Genomic DNA, 21,983 nt, shown 5'->3' with positions numbered 1-21,983 from the left:
CTACAGCTTGAAGCCAGGCATGGTGGCACATGTCTTTAATCCCAGCACTCGAGAGGCAGAGGCAAGTGGATCTCTGTGAGTTCAAGGCCAGCCTGGTCTATGAAGTGAGTTCCAGGACAGCAAGGACTGTACAGAGAAACCCTGTCTCAACAACAACAACCAAACAAACTACAGCTCTGGACCCAATAATGGCCTCTGTGCAACCCAGGGCTGATTTCTGCCTCCTGATGCGTGTTTCCCCATCTGAAGTGTGGATAAATTCTACTTCATTGGGTTTAGGAGAATCAGTAAGCTAACATAAAGGGCTTAGAACAATGTTTGGCCAAGAAAGCACTCTCAGGAAAATGCTTAGATAAGATGCTGTCCCTTCTGGAGTCTGGGAGCCATAGGTGAGCGTAAGCAACTGAATGTTGCCTGGTTTCCCCAAACCTTGGATGGAAATGAGGCCCAGCTGGGACCAGTAGGTGGGAAGGGACCATTTGTGGTAGGAACTCCATTGAGGTCTCCCAGCTAGAAGAGTGAGACAGGAAGACTCTCACATGGGTCAGAGTGCACACGCCAGGTGTGGCACTTGGGTGACTGAGTCGGAATCTCCAGTTGAGAGAGGTCATGGCCTACAAGTCCCTGAGGGAGGAGAGAGCAGGTGCCAGGGCCACTGATGAACACAAAGCCGTGTCGCTCTGACTAAAAGTGATGGGTTACTAGAATGTCCTCTGGGGGGTGGCTACTCAGGGCAGCGAGGGGACATTCACACCTTGAGGGCCTCTGAGGTTTTGCTGCTGACCACCTGCCTCCCATGCTCTCTGGAACTGATTGTGAAGTCTGGCCAGGAAGAAGACCCAGGGTCGGTCTCTGCCTCTGACCCTGTGCCTCTCATGCAGATGGTGGCCAAATGGGCTTCAGTATATAGCCCCCCCCCCCCCCCGCCAGCCCCCAGTGTCTCTAGCTAGTGCCATTCCTTACGGACTCCAGTGGCTCAGGGGACCTTATGGGGACCCTTCTGGCTATTCTTACCCCTCCCCAGCTCAGGTGGCCCTCGCCCTGGCAGGCACAGGAGCAGGATATATCTTTCAGTAGATAGAGTTCCTTTATCAACTTGTGCTCCTGTCAGCCCACACTTCACTGGGAATGAATGGCCTGGCAGATGGGGTACCCAGTGGATCACCCCAGGCTGCCTCCCCATGAGCCAGGCCCTCAGAGGGGAAGCCATGTTGTCATGCCTGCTGGCCATCTGCCTAATGTCTACACAGACTCATGACCCAGCCCAGGCACTGTTTCCACCTCTGGTTCAGGTCCTGAGGACCCAGCCCTGGGGCGCAACACCTCCAGAGCCTCAAGGCTGCCAGGCTCCTCAGTACTGGCAGGCATTGGCTCAGAATCCCTCTCAGCATCCACATCCTCGGTGTTACCGGCTCCTCCCTCAGCAGCTGGACCTGATGGGGTATTGTTAGAGCAGCGCAGGCAGCAGTAGGTGGTGACTGCCATGAAGACTCCAGCCAAGGCCACCTCGGAGCCAGCAAGGTAGAAGATGATCTCATAGTTCTTCAGGGCATCCACCAGGCGGCCTGGAGGGGAGGGGAGCCGTGTCAACCTGTGAGGTCTTCTCTACACTAACTGGGTGGGACTTATTGATGATACACAAATGCCCTGGCTTTATTCCTGATTACAAATGCAGAACTCCACATGGATCCTTTTCTGTGAGGCCCAGAATGTCACTTCCCCTCCCTGAACCTCAATATAATGCTTCTGAAGATGCTTTTATATAGTCTACGAGGTTCCCCCTCCACATCAATGCAAGCCTACAGCGACTTGGCCCACTTGTGGGTGTTAGGGTGGCAGTGTAGCTGGACCTGGCTAGCAGTAAGGACTCCCAACTCTTTCTACATAACCTGGTCTATAGGGGTTTGGCCCAGCATCCTCATCAGGAGCTGCAAGCTGTCCAAACTGAGCTGGTCAGGCACCTGAGCACAGGCTGGGAAGTGGGGCTCTGTGCTTCCTTTCTTGTGCACAGTATCTCCATGTGTGGGGGAAATCTCTAGATCTGTTGTGTGGGATTGAACCCAGGACATCACATGTGCTAAGACAGCTCAGGGTGACATGCCCAGTCTCTGTTGTATTTTCTTCCATGGGCCTCATTCTAGACTGTTCCCGTGTCCACACCCAGGCTGTGGTCTTCGGGAAGTTTCCTGATGACCATAACTTCACAGCCAGTCCTGTCTCCGGCCATATGAAGTTTTGGAGTGCCCTTCCCTGGACCTGCATTCTTTCCTACTAGGTCCACCCAACAGTAGGCGGTCCCTGGGCTTCCAGGAGGGCCAGCTTTGAGACTCTTGGGGTGGTGGACTTAAGAGAGGGTACCCACACATTGGCTCGGGGGCTTTGCCTTTCTTATTGAGTCAAGCAGGAAGACAAAGCTTGCTTGGGACACTCTGCCATCTGGCTGGCTCTGAAGGAAAAGATGGCAGCTTACTCATCTCTGCTGCAGCCTGGGCTCCGCTCTTCATTCCTGAAGCCTGACTGTGGCCTCTCTCTCACTTAAGGCTGGCCCTCTGGAGCCTCAGGGCAGACAACTCAGGAAGATGTCGGGGTCCCCACGGCTACCTTTCCTGTCTTAGCTCAGCCCTCACTTGTACAGTGACACTTTCCCCCAGCAACCCCCCCCCCTTCACACTGTGCCCTCACCCGCTGAACTATGCCAGGATGAGCAGAAGGCTTAACAGACAGGTGTTGGGGGCACCAGCACCTCTCTTCTCCAGGTGTCATCTGAGCACCCCTTCTCTGCCCCTAGCCGGGCTGATTCCCTGTACTGGCTTACAGGCTGGCTGAACTAAAGCATCCACATACATTCAGTCCAGGTTAGCTCTCTGCAGGGGCAGATCCGGGTCCACAACTCGGGCTAAGCTTCCGAATCTAACCCGCTCCCCAGCCCTACCCCTCTCCCACTAGGCCTTCATGTTATCTGCTTGAGAAGACTGACGTGTAAGATGCTTGGCTATTTGTATTTCTTCTTGAGACTGACCTTTGGCTTTTCCATCCTCATCCCCCGTGGAGGTGGTCCTGGAGGAGGAACTACCTAGTAATAAAGGGAGTCCACCAACCAGGCTTTCCAGTAAAGGGGCCTGCCTTCTCCCTCATCCCTGGGAAGGTCGTCCTTAAGGACTTCCCTTATACTAACAGCTCCCAGGCTTAGCTACCCCTCCTACGGTGCGCACCGGCAGAGGGCGGTCCTATGAGCACAGCCACGGCCTCCACGAGCAGTACCAGGCCCAGCGCACTAGGGAAACGGGGCGCACCGACGGTCGCCATGAGCACCTCGAACTGCAGCGCGCCCACCATGCCGTAGGAGAGGCCGAAGGCGATGCAGAAAGCCACGAGGGTGCCATAGGAGCGCGCACGAGCGCTGATCAGGTCCGTGAGCCCGTTGGCCAGTAAGGCCAGGCTGAAGAGATAGGGGACGTGGGGTCGCAGGCGTGTCAGGCCCGCCAGGGCACCGCACGCCGGCCTCGCCACGATGTCCACGAAGCCCACGATGGACAACAAGAAGGCGGCCTCAGCGTCAGGCACGCCTGCATCTTTGGCGTAGTTCACCAGCAGGATGGGGGGCACGAAGAGCCCAAGTGCCATCAGGAACTTGGTGACTACGTACACCATGAAGGCGCGGTCGGTGCACACCGCCACATCTAGAAGGCGGCGGCGAGCTCGGCCGCCGGGCGCGCGGTCCTCCGTCGGATCTGGGCGAAGTGGGGGCGGGGGCCCTGGTGGTGGCCGCATGACGGCCCCGCAGGCGCAGCAGTGCAACAGAAGGCCGCCAAAAAGCAGGAAGCCACCGCGCCAGCCGAAGCGCTCCCCCAGCAGCTGACCAAGCGGCGACAGAGTGGACAGGAACACTGGGCTGCCCGCCGCTGCCAGCCCGTTGGCCAGGGGACGTCGCCGCTCGAAGTAGAGTCCCAGCATGATGAGCGACGGCTGGAAGTTGAGGGCCAGGCCCAGGCCTGCGGGCGAGGCGACGCAGCTGGAGTGCCCCTTCTGGCCTTAGTGGCAGGGCCAGGCTGGGCCGGGATCAGGATAAGTCCGAAACCGGGAGAGTGAGCTAGGAGACTCAGGGGCCCGCCCCTTTGAGGGAAACTGGGGACTTGCAGCAGGGACTCCCGACTTGTACCCACACTCCTGCAGGGAGAGACATGGGTGCCCTCACCTGTGAGCACTCCAGCCGTCAGGTACAGCTCCAGAAGGCGTGAGGCAAAGGAAGCCAGGATCATGCCTGCGGAAGCCAGGAGCCCGCCAGCCAGCATCACCGGGCGACAGCCAAAGCGCGTCACGAGGATGCTGGACAAGGGGCCTGTGGGCAGAGTAGGGCCATCGTCTAGGTTAGACCAATCTCCCCTCCAGAAAATGCGCCAGGTCTTGCCTTGTCCCTCTGAGATCTGAAAGAGCTTGAAGGGGTATTTAACTCTCCCCTGAACCCCTTCAGAGACAAAGAGGGCATTATGGTTGAGTCACACAGTCTGACTGGGCAGACAGGGTGGTGTGTGTGTATGTGTGTGTGTGTGTGTCTGTCTGTCTGTCTGTCTGTCTGTCTAGTGGCCACCCATCTCTTACCCTCTTGAGAGCCCAGAACCAAAGTAGGAAGGATGGCTTCCACTCTTTGCCTCTGCCTGCCACCAGACTGCCACCAGACTTCCTCCTGAAGGCTCCTACCCTCCCAACACTCCAGCATTGGGGCTGCGCGGAGCTGGAATGCTTCTCCGGGTTGATGTCGCCCAGTGTAGGTTTGCTAGTAGGAATGAACCCAACCCCTCCAGGCCAGCAGTAGGAGCGGGTTTCCATTTCCATCCATGTGCCCTGCCTACTCTTTCCTAGGGTCGAGGCCTCCATGTGCTCCCCAACGAAGGTGGGGGTGGGGGCGGGGGCCGGGGCGGTGCTTCTTTAGGCACTAGAGCCTCTACCCCAGGCGCTAGACCCCAGGAGGCTCTGGGAGGAGTGCTGACCCGTGCCGTAGAGCATGGCCAGCATGATGGAGGACACCCAGGCTGTGTCACTGTAACCGGCACCAAAGTCGTGCTTGAGTTCTCCGAAGAAGACGCTCACGGCCTTGGGGAAGCCGTAGGCGAAGCCGGTGATCACGAAGCAGGCGCCCAGCACTACCCAGCCCCAGCCACCATCTGGGGGGCCTGCACCCCGTCGGGGGCCGCCAGCGCCCATTGCCTCTACCTCTGCTGGAAAAGAGGGGGGAACAAAAGGCAGTGGTGGGTGCTGTAGAGAAATGAATTGAGACCTGCAAGGAGAAACAGCCCCATGCCACCCACGGAGCCCTTTCAGGGTTATAGAGTCAGCAAGGTAGGAAGGTCACCCCAAGTCTTCCCACCTTCCTGCAAAGGCTTGTGAAGGGTGAGTGGACTGGACTTCAAGGGTTCCTCGCTAGGGCTTCTCACCTCTGGGACCTAGTAATGGCAGGGGAAGGGGTGCAGTGAATGCCAGAGCCCAGCAGCCACTGTGGTGTGTGTGTGTAGGGGGACTGTCAGTGTCACCATGAATACATGTAGGTTTGTGGACAGATGAGCCAATCAGCCAGTAGGGTGGCTGCCAGCGGTAGTGGCCCTCCAGCTTGTCCTAACTTTCCTCTGTGACCAGGAATACGTCATGATTAAAACAGCAGGACATACTGGCCTGGTCTCAGCAGCCTTTGGTGCAGCTTGTCCTTCCCGTTCTGGAAGGAGTTTGCCCTGTAAAGTCTCCTCTCCTGGCTGAGCCTCAGTTTCTCCACCAGTAAGATGGCTGAGTGAGCACCTGTACGCCAGCTGGAAACCTTGGGGAAGAGAAAAGGGCCTAGAAGAGAGACCTAGGCCCCAGCAGTTCACAACCTAGGCCCTCCATCCCTAGGAAGGGGTTCCCAAGTCCTATGGCATCTGCCACGGAACAGGAGGGTGGGAGGCCCAGGGAAGCCCTTGGAGGTCCTGGGCTCTCCCTCCAGGACCTCTCCCCAGGGACACCTAGGACTCTGCCTTCCCCCAGCTCCAGGTTCTGACTTTTCTTACCTGCCCCCCTCCGCATGGCTATGAACACAGAGACAAGAAACTGGCCCCTGACAGCCCTCACTGCACACTCACCTGGACCTGACTCTGGATTTAGGGTCCAGCCTCACATCTCCTGAGGCCTGCAGAGAGGGGCTTCCTCGAGCTCCGTGAGGCTGGAAGATACTGATTCCTACAACCTTGGCGACTATGGCTGCACTCCGGCTGAATAAACAACTCCAGGCCTGGGACTTAGAGTCCCCTCATCCCACCCCTGCTAAGAGGCTTTTACCAGTAAGGGAGTTGAGCACAAGTGACCATGAGCCAGCAGGGCTGACCCAGTGGGACAAAGGGCAAGGAGACCCTCCTTCACCTCCCGGGTCCTTCTGACAGGGGTACAAAGCCCTGCCTTGGGGGGGGGTGTAATCTGGGGCTGGGGGCAAAGTGGTACCCTGAAGAGACCCAGCCTGTCAAGCCACTTCCATACACCGTTGCTCCCTCCCCAGGTCCAGGTCACATTCCAGGAGGGGCTCCTGGCTTCTCTTGGATAAAGCTAATCCAGGCCTGAGCCTGACCGTGAGGGGTGGAGGGGCTGGAACAAAGGTGCTGTGTCCCAGCTAAGGGGAACAGGCACCATTCCTTGGGGTGCATTTGGAGATGGGGGTGGGGTGACGGTGAGAGCTTTAGTGTAGCCCTAAAGACTTCAAGAGTCCTGAGTTACTGGAGGGGAGATAGACCTGAGACTCCAGTCACCCTAGAGGATCCCCACGTCCAAGGCCTTACCCTGCTCCCAAATCAGACACCTTCACTGCCACTGTGCCCACTTCCTTTATTTATTTTTATCATTTACAAAAGTTAAAAAGGGATGTGTGTGGGACAGGGATGGAAGAGGAGGTGTTTCACTTTGGGGCACAGGCGGGAAGAAGATGGGAGGCAAGAGGCTGGGTTCTGGGGAGAGTCTTGGGATCCCTGAAAGCAACCAGCTGCTCTGTGCCCCCACCCCCTCATCCTGCCCTATGTTGCAGATCCAGCCCTCAGGGAGTTTTTGGGCTGCGGGCAGAGGGGTAAGGATGGTCCCCTGGGTAGCGCCTGGCATCTTGGATCCACTGCTACTGCGGCTGTCAGCTGGAAGAGCCCTGGGCAGGTGCGCAGGGCCACCTCAGGCCCCGGTGGAGGACATGGCCTCAGCGGATAAGGGGTGCTGAGCGGTCGTTGGTGACAGTGGGGCGCAGCTTCACGGTGGCAAAGGGATTTGTACCCCTGTGGGGGATAGGCTAGGGTGAGGGGGGGCAGAGACTCCTGGTCTGTGTACCTAGGGAGAGTGCCCAGGCATCTGGCCAAGCGTCTGCTTCTTGCTGCCCTCCCATTTTGAGTCACCCGCTCCCATTTGGCTTCCTGCCCACTGGGACTCACCGTGGAAAGAGCTCTGGGGGTTGGTGTTCCCAGGACATAAGTTTCTGCATGAAGGGAGGGCAGGTTCAGGGGCGAAGAGAAGACGGGGTCCCACCCCTCGCCCCAGGAGAGCACAGGACTGGGAGGAAGAGGTCCTGCAGGGCTAGATTTGAGGACACTGTGCAACCCGTAGTCTGGTTTCAAAGAAAACTCTAGGCCTTGCACAATGCCACGGGCTGGGGCTGACTGCCCCTGCGAGGTAAGGCCAGTGACCCCGTGCGCACTCCTTCACCACCCCCCCACCTCCCTTCCCTGGCAGAAGAGTGGCCAAGGTCTCCCTTGCTGGGCTACTCCATATCGGCCAGGCAGAGGACAGGTGGGCTGACCTTGACGTCGGTGGCTGCCCCCATGCTGCCCACACTGCTCCGCCTGCTGCTGGGCAAGGGTGTGGGTGCGGGGCTGGGGGCACGGCTGGGGACTCGGCTCGGGGTCCGGGAGCGGGAATTGCTATCCCAGTAGTCTGATGAGGCTGCAGGGTTGCCTGGCCTGTCCAAGAGGTCATCAAGGCTGTGGCTTCCCCGGAGGGGGTAGAACCTGAGTTAGAGAAAGCAGCCCAGCCTGGTGCCCCCTCCCACCTGCTGGGCCTGAAGCTGTGCGGGGCTGGGGGGGGGGGTAGAGGGAAGAACTGTCGCAGGAGCCCTGACACACAACAGCCTTCATGAGAAGGTGGGGAATATGGGCCACAGTTCTCCAGAGGCCAAAGAGGACAGACCCATGAGATACATTATCTCATAGATGTCCCCTGGAGGGAGGGGCAGGAACACCCTTGGGGCCCCACCCACTAACTAAGGTACCTGGAAGGCAGTTCATTCATTGGGCTCATGGGGGCCATGGAGTTCACGGGGGTCACAGGCTTCATGGGGTTCACTGGCATCTCCTCCAAAGGTTTCACATAGGCCTCAGGGAACCAGCCACTCCTGTAGGGAAGACAGCAATGGCCCCTTGAACATGGCCAAGTAAACAGGGCAGCAGCCATTCTGGGCTCTGAAGGCATCTCAGACTCAGACAGAAGCCTGGGTTGCCCCACCAACATGGCTTTCCTGGTAGTCAAGACCTAACAGAGCCTGTGACATGAAACCTCACATCCCAGCAGGGGCTGAGGCTCCTAGGAGAGGAGCTGGCATCTAAGTTGGCGAGCAGGCTGTTCGGGCCCTCAGGTCACATCTCCATGTCACAGTGCTCAGACCAGTCTGGAGTTGGCCTAGGCTAGTAAGTGGCACAGTTATGAGCGTCCCTCGTCACCAGACTCGGTACCCCCTAATCTTTCAGGAAGCCCATGGGGCTAGGCAGCAGATGCTGGGACAATATTCTCCAAAAGTGGCTAACGTAACCATCCGCACCCAGGGAGGAGACCCTTTCCCTGACCTCCACCCTGCTGGTATCCAGTAGGCTTTGTGTCGAGGCTCTGCAAGCCTTATGTGCTGTGATGAGGGTCTGAATGGCAGGAGCCGTCAGTCACCTCTGCTCCTGACCCACAGGGCACCAATCCATCGACTTACACCCTTAACTAGAAGTCACAATAGCTCCCTCAGGCCCACCTCTGCTCACCCACCCATCACTCACCTGGGCAGTCACCCACGGGCCTCCTCTGGCCGCCCATGAGTTCCCCTCAGTACATACACGTGCTCACACTCCACATCCTACTCAGTCTCTACCACCCAGTTCCCATCTTCTGTTCCCACAACTTCCACCTAGACCCCCCCACAACCTCCCCACAACCTGTCATTCACCCCCCCCCAGTCTTCTGTGGGAGTGCTCCCAGCTGTCACCTCTTGGCCCTTCAGGGTTCACACATTGGCTTCTATCTATGTCTTCCTATAAGTCCTGGGAGAGTGGCAGGCTGAGCACACCCTGTCCCCTTCTGCAGAGTCCAGAGCCCTGCACACTCCCTAGAGGACCACCAGTCCCATTTGTGTGGACACGGAGGGGTGTCTGGCTCTCCCCCCTTCACACTAGGGTGCAGGACAGACAGCTTGTGTAAGTTCTTCCGGCTGTGAGCTGTGCATTGCCTGCAGAGAGGGTCCTTCCCTGCACCTCAGCTCCAGCACAAGAGCGCGCACGGGGCACACAGAAGGCATGAAGGCAGTAGGGTTTTGCCTGAGTCCCTCATTTCTGAGAGCCTGCGGCCCATCCCATCTGTCCCTTTCTCCAAGGCTCGTCTCAACCCCAGGAGTGGCTGGGTAGACTGAGGCAGGGCGGGAATCGGAGAAGGGGCCAGAGAGGCCTGGAAATCTCGGTGGAGCGCGGACCCTGGGGTTCCACTCACGCGGACGAGCCCTCCAGCTTGCCGTAGAGCCAGCCATTCTGAGCTTCAGGCACCAGCACCTCAACGACGTCTCCAGCCGAGAAGCGCAGCAGCGTATGGTTGGCACCCTCCGAGTGGGAGACTAGGGCACGGACTCTCCTGGCACCCCCGCCGCTCAGGCGCTCGCCGAAGGAATTGGATCGTGAGCGTTGGGTGCTGCTGGTGTAGAGCGAGGCTGCGGGGGATGAGCGAAAGTTCTTCCAACAGTCTATCCTTCATCCCTCCTGCTTCAGCCCAGCCTCCAGCCCCTTCCCTGGCCCGCCCCCTGCACCTCTGTGCTTGGGGTACCCACAGGCCGACGGTGTCCGGGGCAGTGATCGGCGGTCTGGCTCCAACTGGGACGCGGACCTCGCCTCGGCCGGCTCGGGGCCGTAGGAGCCGGAGCTATGCCGGCTGCGGGGGGAACCATACTCTCCCAGGGGCCTCGGGGGCTGCGAGGGGAGAGGGCAGGGGTGGGGCGGGAGGGGCGGAGCCTCGCTAGCCCCGACCCCAACCCCAGTCCCAGGGGTCGGCGTATGGATTGGGGACACGGTAGGGCCACCACGGGGGCGCAGAGGCGACCCCCCGGCGCCAGGGAGCGAGGGGTGCAGCGTAGAGCGGGGGTGCGGGGGGCGGCGGGCTCCAGATGCAGGGCGGTGGTACCCAGGACCCAGCGAAGGGCGGCGGGGGCGCGAAGGGCGGCGGGGGCGGCCAGGGCCTCACCATGTCCAGCCGGGTGGGCGTCAGGCGGCCCGAGGGGTAGGGCGGCCCCAGTGCAGGGCCCAGTAGCCCCGGGGAGTGGGCACGTGATGGGCTGCGGCTGGCCTCCGACTGTTCCTTCCAAAGCACCACGCGGTTCTGTAGCATCCCCCGGGCCTGTCGGAAAACACTAGGTCAAGTGTGGCCGCAGACCCTGGGACCCAACAGGTATCACATCTTGGAGATTGCCTGAAACACCACCCCTTAAGCCGGGCTGTGGAGGCAGGGGAAGGCGGATCTCTGTGAGTTCAAGGCCAACCTGTGTACAAGAGCTGGTTCCTGGACAGGCTCTAAAGCTACTGAGAAACACAGTCTCCAAAAACCAAAACAAAGCAACACACCACCCCTTATCTGGGAGCCTGCCTTTCCCGTGCAAAGGGTTGCACACCTGCCCCTCGCAGAGGCAGCTGGGGTAGCCCAGACCTGCTGGGGTTAACCACACTGCCTGAGGCCTGCCCACTCTTCCCTGGCCCATTCTATACCAGGGAACCCATGGGCCTGTCAGGCTCTGGGCTCCATAGGGGACCATGGTCCTTCATCAAGCATGCATCTCGTGGGCTCTAATCTGAACAAGCTGGATGCTGTATCATATCAAATAAGGTGAACTGGGAACTTTGAGTAAAGAAGTGTCTAGGCCATGTGGGAGACTCTGCCTCAGTTAATAAAGTGGAGATCAAGCAATGACATCCTGCCTTTATCTCATCTGCTTCTCCTAGTGGCCCTGTTACTCTCTCAGCCTTACGGTCTCAGTCACTGAGTGGCAGAGGCACCTCCCATGGCCACCTTTCAAGGATTTCTCCCTGGAAGCTAGAGCAGCGCTGGCAACCTCAGCAGTTTCCTGCTGCCATGACCAGAGAGCGGCTGGCCCCGCAGACCTGGGTGGACACCATGTTTCCTTGCAGCCAGCAGTTAGCATAGGAGCTCACAGAGATGCTGGCACACTGGGCCCTGCCTGTCTAGTCTAGAGGGACCTTTGCCCGACTTGAGGGACCCTGACCAGGCCTAAAACACCAAGGCTGGCCTGGCAGCACTTACTTCTCTCAGCCCTGCCCAGTCAGGAAGAGGGCAGCTGGGGTTCCAAGGCCAGAGAAGACACCATGCAAGAGTCTAAAAATGTACGGGTGGGGCGAAAAGGGGATTCTGGGATGAAGAGTGACTAGGGGTGAGAAGAGGAGATGGCTCAGAGGGTAAAAACGCTAGCTGCTCAAGCCTCATGACACAAGCAGGAAGCCTGATGCAGGGCACACATCTGTAAGCTCGACGCTCCTGCAGCGAGGTGGGAGGCGGGAGGCTCGCAGCGCAGCAGGCCTAGGGTTCGCAGTGCAGCAGCAGCAGTAATAAGAGACCCTGTCTGGATGAGGAGGAAGGCAAGAACCCACGGACCACGCATGCCCCATGGCACATGTATGCATCCACACAAATATATATATATATATAAAGAAAAAGTCACCAGGACTGTGGTGGCGCATGCCTTTAATCCTAGCCCCGAGGAGGCAGAGGCAAGCGGATCTCTATGAGGTAGAGGCCTGCCTGGTCTACAGAGTGAGTTTCAGGACAGCCAGGCTTACACAGAGAAACCCTGTCTTAAAAAATAAAAACAAAAAGGAAAACAGAAAAGAAAGAAAAAAGCCAGATGCAGGCAGTGGTGGGGGTGGGCTGTCATTTAGTTGGTATAACATTAGCCTAGCATGCACCAAGTCTTGCAATCCATCCCTGCACTGCATAAGCCAAGCAGAGGCGGTGCTCTTCTATAATCCCAGCACTCAGGAGGTAGAAGCAGCAGGATGGCTGTGAGTTTGAGGCTATCCTGGGCTGCACAGCAAGTTCTAAGCTAGCCTGGGCTATTACATAGTCACAGGTTGCCACCAAGGTTTTTCCAGAACTTGAAAAATCTGCTTTTGGGCTGGGACATAGCTCCAGGGTAGGCAATCACCTAGCATGCACCAGGCTTCATGGTCCACCCCTAACATTGCCAGGAAACAAAATGAGGACTAGGGAGCCGGCTCAGTGGTTAAGCACTGGGGATGGGAATTTCAATCTCCAGAACCCCTAAAAACTTGGAGGTCATAAGTTGCCTCTCAAGCTGGCTAGCTAGCCTGGCCAAGCAAGCTCCAGTGATTTTTAGGTTCAGCAAGAGAACCTGGCCCAGGAAGCAAATTGGAGACCAACAGAGGAAAATAACAGAGGTCAGCCATGGGCCCTACACACGTTCATGGGCACAAACAACACAAGGATAAAAGAAATTGACTATAATAAGCAAATTGAAAGAAAAGATTGATGGATCCCAGTGTGCGGAGGAACCTCTGAAAATGGAAGAAATGCCAATCTTACGTATATAACTCATACTTACGAGGGGACATTCCACAGAGAGGCCATTTTACTTTCTGATTAGCCAAGATTAAAAAAGCAGCCCCCAGCCGGGCGGTGGTGGCGCACGCCTTTAATCCCAGCACTCGGGAGGCAGAGGCAGGCGGATCTCTGTGAGTTCGAGACCAGCCTGGTCTACAAGAGCTAGTTCCAGGACAGGCTCCAAAGCCACAGAGAAACCCTGTCTCGAAAAACCAAAAAAAAAAAAAAAAAAAGCAGCCCCCAAGCTATTGTCGAGGTGCCCAGACATGAGTGTGTCTCTTGTACTGTGGGCGGACGTACACAGTCAGCACTGTGTAGCCTGTGTCCTCAGGCTCACCCACTCCATCTGCGTCTGGAGACACTGAGGAGCTGGGTGAGGTGGGAGGAAAAGGCTTGACCAGCAGAGAGAAATGGGAAAGACACCCTCCAGGGCCTAGGCCCTCCCTTGAGTGGCTTCACGTCTTGCTCTGTGCTTTCTGCTTCTATTATAATACAATATGTTGGATAACATACAGCAATTGCCTCAGGTCATGAGGAATTGAGTCAGGCTGCACTGGGCAATAGCCCGAAGCCATAAGGAATTGCTTAGTCCCCAGTCTTACCAGGCTGCTTCACCCTAGAAACAATATGCATGGTATTGAAAACAAAATCCTGTTCGTTCCCAGTCAAACCACAAAATCTGGCTGTAACTTCCTGGTAGCTAGAAATGTCCCCAGTCCCTCTAGATGCCCTAGCTCTACCCTGTGGGAGGGTTGGGCTCCTCACTGGTCCAATCAAGTGGCCTCAGTTCGAGTGCTTCTCTGCTTCATTCTTACATCTGGGTCTTCTAGGCAGAAAGCCCTCCTTCCTCACTCCTCCAGGGTCATTTCTTTGGGAGTACAGACACCCTCTTCGCTCACTATATGGGCTAAATAGCCACCAGTCTGACCTAAGACCTGGTCTTTGTGGCCTAATGCAAGTCTTGTTGCGGGAACATGAGCTCTGAGCTCAGTCCTTTGCTCTCCTCTGAGTCCTCCCACCCATCTTCATTCTGCCACTTCTCAGACTCTCATCTCCAGGCCGACTGCTGCCATCCACACACCCAAATTCTGCAGGACAAGGTAACTCAGGTTCTCTGACCACACCCCAGGGGCTTCTTATTCCCTCCAAATCACAGAAGCTCAGAGGTTCTGGGAACCCCTACATTTCACTTGGTGATCCCCTCGAGTCTTAGTGGAGATGCCTCTCCCAATGCTTGGGTCCATTTCCATCTTCTCCCTAAACCTGGGGGATGCCAGACAAGACTCCCCACCAGTCCTGCTTCTCATTTCAAATTTAAACCAAATTATCAAATGGACTCTAAATTATCTACCCAAAAAGACTCTCCCTTGGCTCGCCTCCAAGGTAATCCTAAAAAGTTCATTCTTAGCCGGGACGTGGTGGCACATGACTTTAATCCCAGCACTCAAGAGGCAGAGGCAGGTGGATCTCTGTGTTTGAGGCCAGCCTGGTCTACAGTGTGTGTTCCTGGTCAGCCACGGCTACACAGAGAAACCCTGTCTCTCTCTTAAAAAAAAAAACAAAACAAAACAAAAAAAAAAAAACAAAAAACTTCTTCTTATTGAGCTCCAGCCACCAAACTCCTTCAAATCTGCTCAAATCTGGCCTCAATGCCCCTTCAATAGTGGCCATCACTACCCCAATTCGAAATTTTGGATTTTGGCAGACTTAGATAACTTTTTCAAATGAAATAGCAAGTGGTCCAAGGTGCCCTATGCCCAAGGCTTTTTGCCCTTCACTTTCACCTCTTCTCTAAATTCCTGCTCTGCCCACCAGGTCCTCTGCCACGAAAAGCCTGGACCCCAACCTAACGCCCTCCAGTGCCCTGGCTTTTGATCCAGCTGATGAACCTCCTCCCTACAACATCCCCACCAGCCAGTACCAATCTCCCTGCTGCCCAGCCCTCATCCTCACCCTCTGCACGCCTTCCCACAGCCCCATCCTTACAATAGTCTGCCTAAAAGTAGGGGGTACATATCTTCCCATAGCCTTTTGTTCCAAACAGTTAGACACGGTCACCAGACACCAGCTGCTCTGTCTCCAGACGCTGGCCACAGTGGCGACACTTCTCCCTGAGGCAAATAAAATCTCACTTCCTGGCCCACCCCATCCCCACTACAAGCTCACTCAAGGACCTCATTGGCCGTCAGGCTTTCCCCACACTCCCCTAATTCAGAGTCCAGCTTCTCCACGGTTATTGATTAGATCTCACCCATTCCTCAGCTCCCACACACTCTTCCCCAATAACCCCTTCGGGTCCTCAGTTCTCCCTCACTCTTTCTCTCAGACACACGTGGCCTACCTTCTAACCGTTTGCCCATTTGACCCCAATCAATAGAACTAAATGTCCTCAAGAAGAGCCCTACAGGGCTGGAGAGACGGCTCAATGGTTAAGAACATTGCCTGCTCTTCCAAAGGTCCTGAGTTCAATTCCTAGCAACCACATGGTGGCTCACAACCATCTGTAATGAGGTCTGGTGCCCTCTTCTGGCCTGCAGGCACACATGTGGACAGAATATTGTATACACAATAAATAAATAAATAAATAAATAAATAAATAAATAGAGCCCTGCACACTTTTATTTCAGTGGTGCTGGAATGTGGAATGGGTGTCTTACCTCCCACCCTGCACGAACTTGTGTTATGATAACACCCACAACATGGAAGCCACGACTGCCCCTGGCCCAGAAGAGACTCAAGCACCGTGGCTGCCTCCAGACAGGCCATGCCCCTCGGAAACATGACGATGGATGTGTGGACACTAACTGGTCTTTCCTGGGTTGATTTTGCTAGTCTAAAATAGGTGCATGAGCAGGGACACCCACACAGGGAGTCAATTCATTTATTGGCTGGGAGGCATAATTTGGGAGTTAACTATTAAAAAAATATTTTTTAATTTCAGACTGGGATTATACATCCACGGTACAAATGACCACTCCAAACCTTACAGTTGTCCCTAGGAGCCAAAACCATTTCTGCTCCTGCGAGCACAAATCCCAGTCCACCAACTCACTCCTGGGGTCAGGACCCCACAATCACACTCGCCCTTCTTTATCCCCATATCCCTCTCGTAAAAATGCTCCAGCTGGAAAATTCCAGCCATGCCCCACTGTCCAGAGCCAGGGAAGAGTTTCTGGATTTGTCTGAGAGCCAGCCAATGACATATACCGGGCAGGCATTTCCAACCTAGTGCAGACCAAACCAGTCAACAGATGAACCCTGCTTAGCCAGAACCCTGGTTCAGATCATTGGCAAGGCCAACTGCGTAGGGCCAGAACCAAATTGTACCCGGTTGGTTCCCAAGGCAAGGGCATCAAACAGGACTTGCTTTGCCTGTCGGGATGGTACTTAACAGTTGCTAACCTAGAGGACCATGTGCCAATCATCCTCACTGTGGATGCCCGAAAATGTGAGCTTGTTTCCACACTGACCAAAGGTCAGAGTGTTGGAACTTTCCTCTAGTTCCTCCAAGGTTATTGAGCTTCTACCTCAAAACAAAGGTCCCACCTAGGTGTCGAGCAGAGAGTTCTGCTCTCGCAAGGTTATTGTCTACAGGTGTGGCTAATAGCCAGACCTTGCACTCCAGGGATAGAGAAGTAGATTGTTCCTACCTCAAACAAGAGTCTAGGGATCCAACTAAGTTCCAGTTCCCTTAAGGAGATAACTTGGGATTCCCCCAGGGAGTGGTTTTCCCACAGAGTGTTTGGTCTAGGGTGTGAGTATGACTTGTTTTGTTCTAGCAACAGAATGTTTAACTGTGGATGTAGCCTGCGACCTTCAATTGATCTGTTCATTTCCGTGTATCACGTTAATGCAGGCTTTTGTCTTACTTCTACCTTTTGGGGTCAGGGTATTTTAAGCAGTTGGAAATTAAATGCGGGTGAATTTTCGGTACTCACTGGAATTCCCTCTGGATACTATCCTATATGTTTTTCTGTTTTATAATTTTCATTCTCATCTTCATTCTTTACTATATTTCTAATCCCCATGCCCATACCCTGGCGAGAGGTATTTTTGTTGTGGATGGTCCCAACACCTCACACTAGGTTTAGATGCCAGTGTGACTTTTTTTCAATATCTTGTCCATAACAGCAGGAGAAGAGAAGCCCCGGGCTGCTTCAGTACTCCTGGGGGTGGCCCTACAGAGGCATCAATGATGGGTTCCAATGGTTACCACACGGCCAACTGACCAATCAGATTAAAGGAGACCTGACCTTGGGACAACACAGCATTAGGCACTTTACAAAATCAAATCGATTCCCTGGCTGTGGCGGTCCTCCAAAACCGCAGAGGACTTAATGACTGCCCACAGGAAGCACCTGTGCCTTCCTAGAGGCAGGATGCTGTTTTCATGGGAACCAACCTGGCCTAGTATGGGAAAATGCTAAACAATTAGACTCAAACACAGAGAAAGGACACCTGACTACTTGGGGACCCACAGACCACCCCCTTGGCAGGCCCAGTCACTCTGATCGTGCTAACTTTACTCAGTGGTCCCTGCCCTTTCAACTGTCTCGCCAAGTTTCTCCAACAAAGACTACAAGCTTTCACTGCCCAGAGGGTCACTACCATCCCCTATCCCACCTGGAAGGGACCCCAACATGACCCCACCTCCACCGTTAAGACCATTGACTCCCTCCTGCTGGAAGAAGACCCCCTGAAAAAAGTCACAGCCCCTCCCTCTTAGCCCCTTCACCCTCCCAGAACTGGGATCTGTTGGCTAATACTCTTAGGTCATGAGGAAGTGAGTTTGACTGTCTGGGGCACTAGCCCCTAGTCATAAAGTCCACTCCTCCTGCAGAGACAACACCCCCTTGTGTTAGAAACAACCTACCTAGCTCCCAGTAAAACCTCAAAATTAGCTGTAACTTCCTGGTGGCTACCCACATATGTGCGTGGGCATATATACCTGTCCCTTAGGTATATACTAGCCCCACTAAGCAAGCTCAACCTTTATCCCGTGAGAAGGTTGGGGCCCCTTGCTGTCCCAATAAAGTGGCCTCAGCCTGTTAAGATCATGTCTGTCTGCCTCTGCCTCACTTTTCTGACACAGCATCTATAGTTGGCTCCCAGGGTTAGATCTGGGGTATCCTACATCCCAAGTGAGACAGAGAACATGCTTCCTATCGCCTATGCATAGAAGAAGTTGGTTTGATTCACACACACCTCCCTCCTGAGTGGTATTTGGGGAAGGAACAACCCTGCTCTTAAGGAGGTTGGAGGTTAGCTGCTCAGGGCATGGACAGAAAGCAGCTTCCTCCTAAAGGCAAGATGCTGTGGCCACCAAACAGGGAAAAAATACCCAGCTTTTAGCATTTAGAGAAACACAGCCAGGGGAATACAAGCCAAAACACAGAGATGCCACCTCATGCCAAGGAGGATGGCTAAAAGCAAAATGGCTGTAATAAGAGCAGGCAAGGGTGTGGTAAGATCACACACTGCCAACTGAAAGTATCTGGAAGTCTCTCAAATGGTTAAATGTAGCAATAGCATACAGTCATCAACCTGACAGTTGGATGCCCAATGGAAATGAAAGCTTGCCCCACACTAGTTCCTTCAAGGATGCTCCAAACAATGTCTTCCTACAGTGTCCAGCAGGGACTGGACATCCAGACAGAATTCCACAGAAAAAGGAAAGCTGGTGACAAAAAGCCCCACACCGATATGAATGCCCACAGTGGGCAACTCTCCTGAGACAGGAAGTGACCGGGAGTCATCCAGAGCTGCAGGTAGACTGGCTGGAGAGAGACAGCCGAGGACTGGGCTGCCTAATGCAAGGGTTCTAGGCTGATGACTGACAGCTGCGCACTGAGTCTACTAAAGACTGTCAGCCATCTAGAGAGACTGGCTAGAGACTTGCTCTAGAGAAGACAGAAAACAATGTATAGGTGACAGGGAGAGGGACTAAGAGGGCACCATGAGGACTATACACAGTAACTCGTCAGGCCTGGCAAGAATCAGGGGAGGACAGGGGACACAGTATCTCAGGTCAGTTAGCAGGGGACACCCTAGGCGTCCTTGAATGGGGACAGAAGAATAGGCATTTAGAAGACGCAGGCTGTGGGCTGAGGAGGCAGCTCTGTTGGTGGAGTATCTGCCTGCTGGTGGAGTATTTGCCTGTTGGTGAAGTATCTGCGTGTTGGTGGAGTACCTGCCTGCTGGTGGAGTATCTGCCTATTGGTGGAGTATCTGCCTGTTAGTGGAGTATCTGCTGGCATATACAAAGACAGCCCCTGCTGGGCTCAGCCCCTAGCACTACATAACACTATATGGTGGAATGTGCCTGTTATCCCAACAGTCGAGGTAGATAGGAGGGTCAGAAGCTAAAGGTCATTCTCAGCTACAGAGTGAGTTAGGAGCCAACATGGGCTATCTGAGACTCTGTCTCAAAAAGAAGAGGAGGAGGAGGAGGAAGGACAGAAGAAAGGAAAAAGAAGGGAAGAAAGAAAGACGGAGGAGGAAGTGACAATGGTGACCACAGATGTCAAACTGCCCAAAAGCCAAAACTCAGCCTGTGTGTTGCTAATGGAAGCCCATACTTGAAGAAAAAGAAGAATTGTTAAAATCAGAGCACAGTTAAAAACATCAAATTTGACTCAGAGAGCTATCAAGCACACAAGAAAGATGACCTTAATGAGAAGGGCCTAATAGTCTTACACCCCAAAGCACAAAACAACACAACTAAGTACAGAAAGCAAAACCATTAGAAATCCAAGAGAACAGAGAAAACCACACTGTTCCAGCAGAGAGCACAAAGCTTCCAGAGTCCACTTAGATGGCACAATTAACGTCTAATCACTGAACAGCCCAGTCACCAAATGCATGAAAGGTGGGCACGTGCATTCAGCATTTTTAAAGAAATGGGAACGCACTGGGTGGTGGTGGTGCACGCCTTTAATCCCAGCACTCGGGAGGCACAGGTAGGTGGATCTTTGTGAGTTTGAGGCCAGCCCGGTCTGTAGAATGAGTTCCAGGATGACCAGGGTTGTTACCCAGAGAAACCCTGTCTCAAAAAAAAAAAAAAAAAAAAGAAAAAACAAGAAAAATGGGGGCCAGCAGGACAGCTCTTTGTAAGTGAGCCAAAGCCTGACCAGTGCTTCGAGTAAAGGCTAAAAGAGAGAACCAACCCCACAGAGTTGTCCTCTAACCAAATTAAACAAATGACTTGCATATGAACGAATAAGGGCTTGTATGCAAAACAAATCAGAATTAATAATATATGCGAATGAATAGAGAAACAAGAGTGTTGTGAGATTGATTTCTACTCAAGGAAGAGAGAAGGAAGGCGCACCCCTGCTTCCTGCACACAGCTGACTCAGGAGGCCACGGCTTCCTCTCCCCAGCCCCACTCACCCGGCCCAAGAACTGCAGGAAGGTGTTGGAGAGCAGCAGGTGCTTCTCGGCCAGGAAGCGGTAGCGCCGCTTTTCTTCCAGCTCGGCTGCGCGCTTACTCTCGGACACAAAGGCCTGCATCTGTGCATGCAGCCGGTTCACGCTCTCCTGGGGGCAGAAGGAGAAGGTTCTGGCTGGGGGCTTGAGCCCTGTCCTCGGATGCCCCCTCTCCAGTCCTCCGCTGAATGCGTGGTTTGCAACTTCAGCCTGTGTCCCTCTGTCTCTGGTACCCTGAACATGGGAGTGCAGAGTGGCCATAGGGAGGGCGGTTTCTGGGAACAGGAATGAGAGGTTGAGGGATGCTCTATTTGGAAGGAAGATTCTGGGGAGAGTAGACAGGAGTTCATTAAAAGGGCAGTAAAGGAAGCAGAGGTTAAACTGCGGGCTTGGGGTCCAAAGACTGAGGCGGGGAGGGGGGGGGGCGGCGGCGGGGCGGGTGGCTGGGAGTGCCCTTGGTAGAGACTGGATGCTTCTTTTCAGGCTACCAATCCAAGAGCCACAGGCCCAATGGTCCCATTTTCTCAGTGAGGCTGAGGAAGGTGCTGAGGATGGTCTTTGGTGACTCTCCCCTGCTGTGATCCCCACAGCTGGGATCATTTTGGGTGGAGGCGCTCACAAGGGTGCTAGGGTTTTCCCCAGTGACCTGTTCCCCAGCCCCTCAGCCTTCACACCTTCATCTCTCGTGCATTCTTGTCCCTCTTGCGTTCCATGTGCCACAACTCAGACATGCACTTCTCCAGGTTGGCCGCTCGGTGGCGATACTCAATCTCATAGTGCTGGGAGCTATCCTGAGGCAGGACGGAGAGACACCGGGATCCCCACATCAAAGAGGTCAGGGCTCAGAGTAGTGGACTAGGAGCCAGGGGCCCAAATGGGACTGCGTACAGCCTGAGGCAGGTGGATGCTTGGCGCTGGCCTATGTGACCTTCTCTTGCGCCTGCGTGCCTGTGTGCGCGCCCTCGCAATACTCCTTCTGTCTGGGAGGGGCTGGCGCAGAGGGACAGACTTACTTTGATGAACTGCATGTCCAGCTTGGTATTCTTCTCCATGTGCTGAAGCAGGTCTCCGTGGAACGTCTGCACCTGTGAGGAGCACGGTTTTACTTTTTTTTTAAAAAATATTTATTTATTTATTATGTATACAATATTCTGTCAGTGTGTGTGCCTCAGGCCAGAAGAGGGCACCAGACCTCATTACAGATGGTTGTGAGCCACCATGTGGTTGCCGGGAATTGAACTTAGGACCTTTGGAAGAGCAGGCAGTGCTCTTAACCGCTGAGCCATTTCTCCAGCCCCACGGTTTTACTTTTTATTACAATGCCGCCCACCATTATCCATAACACACGGGGGCCCCGGCCCACATAACAGATAACAAGGGGATGACAAGATCATGCGGCTAGAGGAAGGACTGCAGAGTTGACCAGATGGTTTCCGGCTTGGAACCCTTCAGTGAATGTGTTGCAGGCTCCTGGGTCTCATTTTGAATCAGTCTGGGCCTGCGTATTCTGTTCCCTCTGTCTGTAGTTCCCGATCCATCTTCAAATGCCCCTCTGCTGAGAATTTTTTCTGCCGCCGCAGGCAGAACCCACAGCCCTCACTGGTTTCCATAATGCACACCCATTCCTTTGCTCTTCCGGCCATGGGGAAGAATTTACCGCAGTTCCCTATCCAAACTCCACTGGAACTGCACTGTGTATA

At 54.6% G+C, this 21,983-nt stretch overlaps 2 protein-coding genes across 2 annotated transcripts in view; both read right to left on the bottom strand.

Moving 5' to 3' along the window:
* Window positions 1-1,242: 1,242 nt before the first annotated feature.
* Slc16a8 (solute carrier family 16 member 8) lies at window positions 1,243-5,202 on the bottom strand. The gene is made up of 4 exons (XM_038343726.1): window positions 4,989-5,202; window positions 4,196-4,339; window positions 3,213-3,992; window positions 1,243-1,565 (listed from the first exon to the last, which is right to left on the bottom strand). Exons 1-4 carry the CDS (start codon window positions 5,200-5,202, stop codon window positions 1,243-1,245), a joined length of 1,461 nt encoding a protein of 486 aa, XP_038199654.1.
* Window positions 5,203-7,025: 1,823 nt separating this feature from the next.
* The window catches only part of Baiap2l2 (BAR/IMD domain containing adaptor protein 2 like 2), a 29,490-nt gene continuing 14,532 nt past the window's right edge, over window positions 7,026-21,983 (bottom strand). Inside the window, exons 5-14 of the mRNA XM_038343610.1 lie at window positions 21,297-21,368; window positions 20,958-21,074; window positions 20,248-20,394; window positions 10,471-10,623; window positions 10,061-10,199; window positions 9,730-9,943; window positions 8,258-8,380; window positions 7,790-7,997; window positions 7,425-7,468; window positions 7,026-7,271 (exon numbers count right to left, since the gene is read on the bottom strand). Of these exons, the coding sequence (XP_038199538.1) occupies window positions 7,196-7,271; window positions 7,425-7,468; window positions 7,790-7,997; window positions 8,258-8,380; window positions 9,730-9,943; window positions 10,061-10,199; window positions 10,471-10,623; window positions 20,248-20,394; window positions 20,958-21,074; window positions 21,297-21,368 (1,293 nt within the window). The 3' untranslated portion in view covers window positions 7,026-7,195. The remainder of the gene's footprint in view (window positions 7,272-7,424; window positions 7,469-7,789; window positions 7,998-8,257; window positions 8,381-9,729; window positions 9,944-10,060; window positions 10,200-10,470; window positions 10,624-20,247; window positions 20,395-20,957; window positions 21,075-21,296; window positions 21,369-21,983) is intronic.

This window comes from Arvicola amphibius, chromosome 9 (assembly GCF_903992535.2).
Source record: "Arvicola amphibius chromosome 9, mArvAmp1.2, whole genome shotgun sequence".
In the NCBI taxonomy this organism is placed as follows: Eukaryota; Metazoa; Chordata; class Mammalia; order Rodentia; family Cricetidae; genus Arvicola; species Arvicola amphibius.
Note: the sequence above shows the minus strand (reverse complement) of the source record. Positions and strands in the feature narration are given on the sequence as shown.